Genomic DNA, 10929 nt, shown 5'->3' on the forward strand with positions numbered 1-10929 from the left:
TTCATGTTCCTCATCCCTGTAATTTTTCCAAGCAAATGACTTTTTCAGATTCTAGTATAATCATTTATTTTACTCTGCTTCCTATTTATAAGCTTCAAGCATGTATCAGCTATAGAAATAATATTAGAAAAAATTAAAGATTCACTGTCTTCATCTGAGGCCCAAATAACATTAACTTCAAAAGAAAGATATAAAGCTAGACAATTAAAGCATGTACAGTGCAAACACACAGTGATTTACACTGCAAGTTCAATGCCATAAATTAGTCATTAAGTTTGGCAGAAGCTCTCTCGAACCCCCTCTACTTCAAATGAATCACTAAATTAACAGATGTTCTCTATCTCTCCTATAAAACATACTGATCAGTATCAATGGTTGATGAACACCTATAACCAGTAAATTATTCTCTAACACAAATCCTTAGCTTTATTTCCATTGACTTTCAAGGGCAGAAAAGAGGACTTCTACTGTAGACAGTTTCAATTTCAAGGGTTGGCTGTGCAATTAAAAAAATTACCTATCATCTTTCTTGACATACTGACCAGTATTCTCATCAATCACATGAATTTTTACCATCGGGTGAGAAATCATAAAATCAGACTTAAGTCGATCAGTACGATGAATGTAAACTCCCAGGACAAGATCATCATCAAGCAAACATTTGGGATAAACTGGACTATCTCGGCTTGTTACTTCATGAACACCATCACCATCAGTGTCTTCATTATTATCAGAAACTAAGTGCATGGAAGAAAAAGAACACTGTAATTAACTGTTGCCACAACAATAAATTCAACAGTATATACTGAATTTACACACAATCTAATCTTAAAATCCATGACTATTTATCTTTAACAAAGCAACTTCAAAGGAAAAGAAAGCAAAAGCCAGACATTAGCAGACTGCACTCTAAGAATAAAATATCATTTATTAATGCACTGAAATAGGGTGACGAATCTTTTTTTTCCCTAACAAGGACCAAGAATACAAAAAAAGAAGACAATGAGAACCAAAAAACAAAAAAGTGATTTTTATCTAAGGATTTCCTGTGGAATATGCATCACTCAATTAATTTATAACTGTAATTTCTACTTCTCCGTAGGATGTAATAGCATGTGGCAGATCAATGCTTTTTGTAACAACTTGAGAAAGCCAAATGAATTACAAAAACCTATTTTTAAAGGCATCAGGCCAATACAGAGACAATGTACAGCAGACAGACTAAAATTCCCAAGAGGGAGAATCATTCAGTGGTAAGCTGATGGACTGGCAGCTGTTTTAGTCTTTGGGGCATTTGCTGATTCAGGGTGTGGGCTGAGGATCAGGGTTTGGCCTCTACAAAGGTCACCACTGGGAGGAAGGGTACCCGCAAACTTTTAGTGGTTGATGGGGCAGCAGCAGTCAAATCGGAGATTGAGGAGCTTCAAACATGTAACTGATATTCCCCCACAAAACTGAATTCTGGGGGTTATTCTGTATGTTAGTAAATTGAACACCAATAAAAAATAAATTAAAAAAAAAAAAAAAACTGAATTCTGAGGCTATGTGACAGGCTAGGAGGTAGTGAAATCTCCCAGGCTTGTGACACTAGGAAACGATGACCCACCGGGGGAGGGGCCTAAAACAAAACAGGCAAAATAAAGCCTCAGAGGGCATGGTCAATCTCCACCTATAGCTACTTTTATCTGGGGTCACTTACCAATTCTGGGCACCACTAGAGGTTGAGAATACAGGCATGGCCCCAGCAGAGGGCCCCTACTAGAGAACAAAGAAGTCAGCAGAGATTTTGGTGTTCACATGGAGCTGAAGTGACAACACTGGAGACCTCAGGGCCCTCAAATATATAGCCAGTCTCCCCTTCAAGATATTTGCCAAATTTGGAGGAGGGCTAAAGGACCAGGCTGAAAAAATTCAGAAGGGCAAAACTGAATCTCCCACAGTCTTTTAGGCTAAGGAGACAAAAATACTTGATAGAGTCTCAGCTCAAAACTCCTGGAAGGCCACAACCTACAAATGGGGCAAATCAAAGATAAAGTCTTCATTAAAATTATAATCCCGCCCTGACATAGCTCAATTCCTGATGGATTAAAATCAGCTTTCCATCTTATCTAAGAGAATAAAGAGGAAACCTCCTCTAGTAGAAGATAAAATCATCTGGAGCCTCTAGCACACACAATATCCAGCATATAATAAAAAGTTACTAGACATAAAAGAGGCAAGACTTACAACCAGGAGAAAAGTCAGAAAATAGAATCTGACAAATAGAAGCTGACCCCCCAGATGATTCAGACTGGAGTTAGCATACAAAGACTTTAAATAACTATGATTATTAATATGTTCAAGAAAAAAAGGAAAAGATGTATCAAAATGGAAACTCTACAGAGAAGGAATCCATTGAAACAAACAAACAAACACCCAACAGGTATTCTGGGAATGAAAAATACAGGATCTGAGAGGTGCCTAGGTGACTCAGTCAGCTGAGCATCTGATTTTTGATCTCAGCTCAGGTCTGATCTCAGGGTTGTGAGTTCAAGCCCTGTGCCTGGAGGGCTACTTAAAAAAAAAAGCGCTGTGCCTGGAGCCTACTTAAAAAAAAAAATAGCATCTGAAATTAATAACTCAATATATAGAGGTGTTTAACAGCATACTGGACACAAGGGCAGACATGATTAGTGAAGTAGAAAAAAGATCAGTATCAATATCCAAACTGAAGCATAATGGAAAAAAATTTAAAAAGAATATAGGGAAAAAACATAAGAAACATGCAGTCACAGGTAAAAGAACATATGTGAATTCATAATCTAGAAAAAGAGAAAGGAATAATAAAGAAGCCACAATCTAAAAAGTAATGGCCAAGAATTTTCCACAACTGATAAATGATATCAACCAGTAAACTCTAAGCAGGGTAAATTCTAACAAAGCTATATTTAAGCATAATGTGATAAAACACGGTCATCAAAAGCAAAAAGAAAATCTAAAGATAAGTCAGAGGAAAAAAAGTCACAATCCCATTAATGAAACATAACTGCTGGACACAGAAATATGATGGTAGCCAGAAGACAGCTGTATGACTTCTCCAAAGTACTAAACAAAACCAACCTGTAACCTAAAATTCTATGCTAGCAAATAGGGTTCAAAGGTGAAAGTAAAGACATTTTAACACAGTAAAATCTGAGGGAATTAGCAGGCCCATACTAGGAGAAATACTAAACTGAACTCTTCAAACAGATATAAAAAAGAAAAATGTAAATTCATTAACAAAACAATAAATTTGGGGGTGAATATAAATTAATATCAGCTGGAGCACCTGGGTGCCTCAGTGCCTGAGCATCTGCCTTTGGCTCAGGGGGTGATTCCGGGGTCCTGGGATCAAGTCCCACATCAGGCTCCTCACAGAAGCAGGAGAACCTGCTTCTCCCTCTGCCTCTTTTATGAATAAATAAAATCTTTAAAAATATTAATATCAGCTGTACAAAATAGTCACTATAATAGCTGTGAAGTTTAAAATACATGCAGTACTAAAATGCCTGACAAGAAACATGAGGCAGGAGAAAGATGCAGGAAATGCACCTGACAAAATACGGATGGAATTAAACTATTCTAATGTTCTGGCAGTGTTGGGAAAGTATGTTTTGCTAGGAAATTAATTTGTATTAGACCATAATAAATCAAGAATAAACTTAATGTACTTGAGGATAACAATTAAAAAACTGTAAAAGAATGTATAATTAACAAGTTAATATAAAAAGAAAAAATTTTAAATAACATGATAAAAGAAGACAAGAAGAAAAAGGAATATAAGACAGGAGAATCATACACAAAACAGTGAGATAATAAATATAAGAACACAGAAAGATTGCAAATAAGATTTGCTTTTCACATTTACTGAGGATATGCCCCCAAGGAGCTCACAGGCTGGGGGCTGAGATGCCCCCACCCCCGCCATGTTCTAGGGTAGGGAAAGAAAAGAGGTGAAGGCAAAAAGGTAGGAAATGCAGAGACACTGTGTTCCAAACAAATGGGATGCAAAGTAGGCACAGGCAAGAAGGCTGGGGGGTAGGATGGGTGAGAAATGGAGTAATGGCAAGCTCTATCCAAACCTGAAGACATGATGGCTACCCCTCCTCCACCAAGTTGGCACTAGCTGGCAATGTGTTGTGGGTAATGACAAAGAAATGAGGATAGGAAAAACTGTACTATGCAAACTCAAACTGCAAGTAGAGTTTGAGGAAAATAAATTATTAGAGATAAAAAAGAACACTGTATAATGATTGCTTTTATACACTGAATACTTGTGTCCCGTAAGATTCATATTCAAATCCTAACTTCCAGTGTGATAGTACTAAGAGGTAGGGCCTTTGGGAGGTGATCAGGTCATGAGGGTAGAGCCCTCATGAATGGGATTAGTGTCTTTATAAAAGGGAGCCCAAAGAGCTACTCTGAGGTTATAATGAAAGACATCAGTCTACAACCAGGAAGTAGGTCCTCACCAGACACCAAATCTGTGCGTGCCTTGATCTTGGACTTTTCAGGGTCCAGAACTGTGCAAATAACTATTTATTGTTTAAGCCATCCAGTCTATGATATTTTGTGATAGCAGCCTAAATGATTAATAAGACAACTTGGAAGAGTCAATTTAATAGGAAGATATAACAATCCAACACATGAGTTTATTCAGTAACATAATTTCAAAATATGTATTTTAAAAAATCTAACGGAAATAAAAAGAAACAGAAAAACCCAAAATCACAGTGCAAATCTGAATACTTGTCTCAACAAATGGATAGAGTAAGTAGGCCAAAAAACTCAGGATGATGAGATGGACACAATAAACTTGATCTGATGAACACAGGACACTGCACCCAATGACATCAGAATTCACATTCTTTTCACGTGCACATGGAGTATTTATCAAATTGACCATAAACTGATCATAAAGAAAACCTCAATAAATTCAGAGATTGAAATCATGCACAGTATGTTCTCTGACAACAATAGCAGATAGAAACAAAAACAAAATGGTAACTAGAGAATGACCTCCTGGCTGAGACGAAACAATATACTTCTAAAAATGGGTGATCAAAGGACAAATTGAAACAGAAATTAGAAAATGTTTTTATTGAATGATAGGATATATTAAATGTGGGATGCAGCTAATGTACTTAGATGAGAAGTTCAAGTCTTAAATATGTATAAAGACTGAAATCTTATAAAATCTATCTTGCAAAGCTAGAAACAGCAAATTAAAGAAAACAAAATGAAGAAACCAATATAAATAAAATATTCAAATTAGTACACAAATGTACAAAAGATAAAATCAAAGCCAATGGCTGATTCTTTGGAAACTGAAAATCCTGAGACTGGTCAAGAAATTGAGAAAAAACAAATTATCAATATAAGAGACATGCTTTCAAGATACTATAGACAAACAAAATTTGAAAATGCAGATTAAATGATCAAATTCCTCAAGAAATACAGTCTCTCAAGGCTGACAGAAGATACAGAAAATATGAAGAATGATATTTATTATAGAAACTAAATCTTATTTAAAATTCTTCCCACAAAGAAATCTTGGCCTAAAAGGTTTCATTAGTAAATTCTTTCAAACATTTATGGAAGAAATAACACCAGTTTATACAAATGTTTCCACAGAACTGAGAATGCTGAAAAATTTCCCAATTGTTTTTATTATCAAAAAACCTTGATATAAAAAACTCTGGGTATTTCAAGAAAGAAAAAGTACAAATCATTCTCTCTCATGACCCCAGATAAAAAATCCTAAACAAAGTATCAGCAAATCAAATCCAGTAACAGATTAAAAAAAAAATATATATATATATATTTAGAGAGAGAGAGAGAGAGAGAGAATTCATCATAATCAAGCAGCTGGTCCCTCTAATCGCTGCCAGGAACACAAAGATAGCTTAATATTCAAATAGAAACATTTGAATATTAAGAACTACATTAATAGAAAAAAATGGTGAAAATTTAAATAACCAAGTTGAAGGATACAAAAAAAAGCACGTAGTAAAATTCAGTATCTCTTCATGATTTTAAAAAACCATTAGCCAATTAGAATACAAAGTAACTCATAAACTGATAAAGATATTTACAGAAAAGCCCACAGCAAGCATTACACTATGCAGTGAATTAATGGAAGCTTTTCCCCAAGGTATTTAACACTATAATGGAAGTACTAGCCAGTGTTTTGAGGAAAGAAAAGATATAAGGACTAAAAAAAGGCACAATGAAACAATCATTATTAACAGATGATATGACGGTGTATGTAAAAATTCAAAACAATGAGCTCTTAGAAGTAATAAATAAATTTAGCCAGAACACTGGATACAATGTTAATTTTTTAAAAATCAATTCCATTTCTCTTTGCATATATTTTTATGCATGTATGCAAACATACCTATCAGCAACAAACAAAATAAAAATTTAAAAAACAATGCCGCTTATGACAGCTTTAAGAAACATCAAATACCTAGGAATAAATCTAAGGACAGATTCATCTGAAACTTGAAATATTACCAAGATAAACTGGAGATGTAAATAAATGGAGGTGCATACCAATTTCATGGATGGCAAGAATTCATACTTTGTAAAGATATCAAGTCTATCTAGATATTTGTTGAATTGTGAATCTCTTCTGATTCACCTAATCTGAATCAAAATAATTGTGGGGGTTGAGGAAGGAAGAGGGAGAAATGAGAAGCTGCTTTTAAAATTCATATGGAAATGCAGAGGGCAAAGGATAGCCCAGATAATGCTAAGAAGAAAAAACTGTTGGAGTACATACATAACTGAATAGTGAGATCTATCATAAACTATAGTAATTAAATAATAGTTGTGTTGATACGAACAGTCTAATGTAACAGAATAGAAACTGATCCATTCCCATAGTCATGTTACTTCTGATAATAGTGACACTGCCATACCGCGGAAAAATAGATGCTCTCTTGTGTAGATGGTATTAGATCAATTACACATTCACAGCAGAAAAAGAAGGGTTTTAACTACTACCTCTCTCTCATCATACACAGGGATCAACTGCAGATGAACTGCAGAGCTAATTGTGAAATGCAAAACAAAAAACTTAGAAATAATACATACAAAAACATCTTCATGACTTGGGAAAGATTTCTTACATCACAGAAAACACTTGGCATCAAAGGAAAAAATGGATAAATAGGGCTATTATCAAATTTTAGAATTCTGCTTTTCAAAAGAATTCAGTAATAGTAAAACCCAGAGTGGGAAAATGTCTGCAATATATATCTATATGTATTCGTATCTGAGAAAAGACTGATGTCAAGCTATATAAAACATTCTCATAAATTATAAAAGACAATTCTATTTCTTAAAAATACACACAGAAGACAAATTTACAAATAAATCCAAGCAGACAGTAAACATGAAGAAAATGCTCACATTGGAAGCCCTCAAACACTGCTAATAAAATTAACTGGTACACCAACTCCATAAAATGGGAAGAATTTATTAAAGTGAAAAATACTCATAATCTCTGACAGCGACTCTCTCCTAAGAAGATGCCCAACAAAATAAATATATTAGAAAGCAGTTAGGAATACTTTCAAAGTTTTTTTTTTTTTTTTTTTTTGATGCTAGATTTAAGGAATCACAGCCATGTTCCCAAGTAGCATTTTCCAAGCTGTGTCCCACCTGTTAGTAGTTCTAAAAGACACAAGAATTTCATAAAGGATTCTATGCTAAAAAAATACATATCCAACAAAAATGTATATATATGCTCACTAAAAGACATAACTAGAATATACTAGCTTTATCTGTAATCATCTAAAACTACAAACAGCTTAAATGTCCATCAGTACAATCAGTGAATTATTGCAGTATATTCACACAATGGATACCTAATACAGTGCAAAAGCAGAACTGATAATTAGCTCAACTACATACAACACAGTATAAAAATCTCACAGAAACAATTTTGAGTGAAAGAAGCCAGGTGCAAAGAGCACAGTATTTCTGCTTCTATTTACATTAAAGTAGAAAACCAGGCAAAAATAAGCTGTGTTAGACGTCGAGATAATGTTTACTCCCAAAGAGCAATGAATGTGAAGGGGATTGAAGGGGTTTTTGTTCATGATGTTGTTTCTGGATTCGGATGACAATTTCATAGGCGTGTTCAGTTTGTGAAAATCCACTAAGTGGCTTTGTGGATACTTGTAACACGTACACTTTTCTTTATGTATATCACACTTCTATAAAGGTTTTACAAACATGTAGTAATGAACCACGAAGCATCATCAATAGCATATCCAATGAATAACTACCATAAATTCTAAAATTGCCTATTTTGGTCCCAATTTTTCACCAATTAGATGGAAATTGGGAAGGAAAAGATGTAAGAAATAGGGAAAATGCAATAACAGAGAAAAATAAGAGGAGGAAAGAAATGAGTAAAGAGGAAGATAGAAAGCAAGGATCGGGGGAAGGAAAGCAAGAAGGAAAGACAGAAGCTGAATTAGGCTAAGGATGTGGCAAGGCAATCATGTGTGACAGATTACACACCTGAAATACTTACTGGCTGTTGTTGCCCATTTATAGCTTTTAACAAATATGAGTCTTAATTATATAGGGATTCTAAACTCAATGGCATAAAAAAGAAATCTGTGCACAACGACAACTACAAAGTTAATGTCATTCTAGGGTTCAGTTAAATTAAGTCAAGAATTAGAGATGACTTAAGTACTATTAACTCACCACAGAGACCCACAGTTACAAATAAATGAATGATTTATTATACGTGAATCCAGAACAAATGCCAAATATAGCTGACCTTTGAACAATTCTCGGGTTGGGGAGCCAAACCCCTGCATGTTTGCAAATCTGTATTTAACCTCTAACTCCCCCAAAACTTTACTAACAGCCTATTGGTCACCAAAAGCTTTACTGATAACCTAAACAGTCAATCAACACATATTTTGCATGTTATGTGTATTACATACCGTATTCTTATTCTAAAAGCAAGTCAGAGAAAAGAAAATGTTATAAGAAAGTCCTAAAGAAAATACATTTATATAGTACTGTACTTATTTATTGAAAAAAAATCTGTTTAAGTGGTTGTGGAAAGTTCAAATCCATGCTGTTCAAGAGTCAACTGTATTCTATTCTGGATTTCTAAAATCAGTCTTTGGGACTAGATTTTTAGTTTTAAGGATTCACCTAAAATCAAGTTATTTCTACCAAGTCACACATTTTTCTCTTAATTTGGATAACAAACCTGATTTAGCCTTCTTTTTCTTTTTTTTTGATTTGCATTTTGTGTCATCTTGCATGCTGTCTTCTACATTGTCTTCCATTGAGCTTATTTTACCATCTTGATGAGAATCTGAGGTAACTGTTCTAACTGGAGATCCCTTCTTTTGTTCACCTTCAACTGTGTCATTGGAGATGTTCGATATACTGCAAATACAATCCAAGTACAAACCATTACAAATACATTCTTCTTCTTAATGATGCAGCAAAGTGAACAGTAAAGGGAGTTAAGGATAATCCTAAAATCAGTATTACTTCTTGTTAGGACACATTATTATCATTAAAATGGTGACATGTCAAATTAGGTATCAATGGGTATTATTTTATACTTGGTGATGAGTTATATACCCATGAGCCAAATTAAACTTGAGCTCTAAACTCCCAGAAAAGATGAAATTGTATTTTATGAGCAATAGACCTGTTTTTCTGTAGAACTGATCAAAACATCCTCAACTTTGCTGCTAAGCAAATGATTAATGAACAAATTTCTAAATCATTTAAAAGCAAAAAAGTATTCTAAGTTTGTTCTGCTTTCAAGAGACTTCAGATATTCAACTTTTTATTTCTAGGTAACAATTAATTGCTTGTGCTTTCCAGTGGCTGGTATGCCACTACATTTTCAGAAGGCTATTATTGAAATGAAAATCTGCATCACATGAACTAATAAATGGTATGGGATAGCAGCATAGAGTTATTATACTCAGTGGTAGAGAGAAACCAGCCTATTAAAGTTTGTAATTTGGGATCCCTGGGTGGTGCAGCGGTTTGGCGCCTGCCTTTGGCCCGGGGCACGATCCTGGAGACCTGGGATCAAATCCCATGTCGGGCTCCCTGCATGGAGCCTGCTTCTCCCTCTGCCTGTGTCTCTGCCTCTCTGTCTCTCTCTGTGTGACTAACATGAATAAATAAATTAAATCTTTAAAAATAAATAAATAAATAAAGTTTGTAATTTATCAAGTAAAAAATCTGCATCTAAATAAAAAACTCACTTCTAATATAGTCATATTTTTAAAAAGAGGTTGAGAAATAAAAATATTAAAGAGATATTTCAAAATATTTGAAAGCTAAGCTATTTTATCACATCACCAAATACTATTATTTAAAGAGAACTACCTGTCGCATGCCACAGTCATGGAACCCATGGTTTTATTTAAAATTCATGAACATTTAATAGTGAGTATGGCTTAACAGTTCGTAACAGATATGACAGCTCTAAGATTGATTTATGGTATACTGTAGCAAGTGGCCTCTAAGATGGCCTTCAATGATCCTCACCTCCTACCATTAGTATCTTTGTCTAACCCTTTCCGCCTTGATTGTGGGCTGGGTCTGGTGACCCACTTCTTATAGACAAAATATGACAAAAGTAATGGATGCCACTTCCAAGCCACGATTAGGTTCCATAAAGACTGACTTCTCTCTCTCTCTCTCTCTCAGCTCTCTGAGAAAGCAAGTGGCCATATTGTGAGTAGCCCATATGGAGAGGTTCATGTGGCAAAGAACCGATGATGTCTCTGGCCAAAAGTTAGTCAGAACCTGAGACCTGCCAAGCACCAAATGAGTGAGTTTAGAAGTGGATCTTTCAAGTGTTCCAACATCTCTGTCACTTGCAGATCCTCCTCCAGC

The 10929-nt window shown here is 34.8% G+C and overlaps 1 protein-coding gene across 24 annotated transcripts in view; it reads right to left on the minus strand.

Moving 5' to 3' along the window:
• AHI1 (Abelson helper integration site 1) overlaps positions 1–10929 on the minus strand; it is a 235158-nt gene that overhangs the window by 206509 nt on the left and 17720 nt on the right. For all 24 annotated transcript variants that reach the window (XR_013377077.1, XR_013377078.1, XR_013377063.1 and 21 more), the window contains 2 exons: positions 9269–9450; positions 518–737 (listed from right to left, as the gene is read on the minus strand). Coding sequence is in view for 8 of the 24 variants with exons in the window: in XM_077894075.1 (XP_077750201.1) it covers positions 518–737; positions 9269–9450 (402 nt within the window). In the remaining 16 variants the exon portion in view is untranslated. The remainder of the gene's footprint in view (positions 1–517; positions 738–9268; positions 9451–10929) is intronic.

This window comes from Canis aureus, chromosome 1 (assembly GCF_053574225.1).
Source record: "Canis aureus isolate CA01 chromosome 1, VMU_Caureus_v.1.0, whole genome shotgun sequence".
Taxonomy (NCBI): domain Eukaryota; kingdom Metazoa; phylum Chordata; class Mammalia; order Carnivora; family Canidae; genus Canis; species Canis aureus.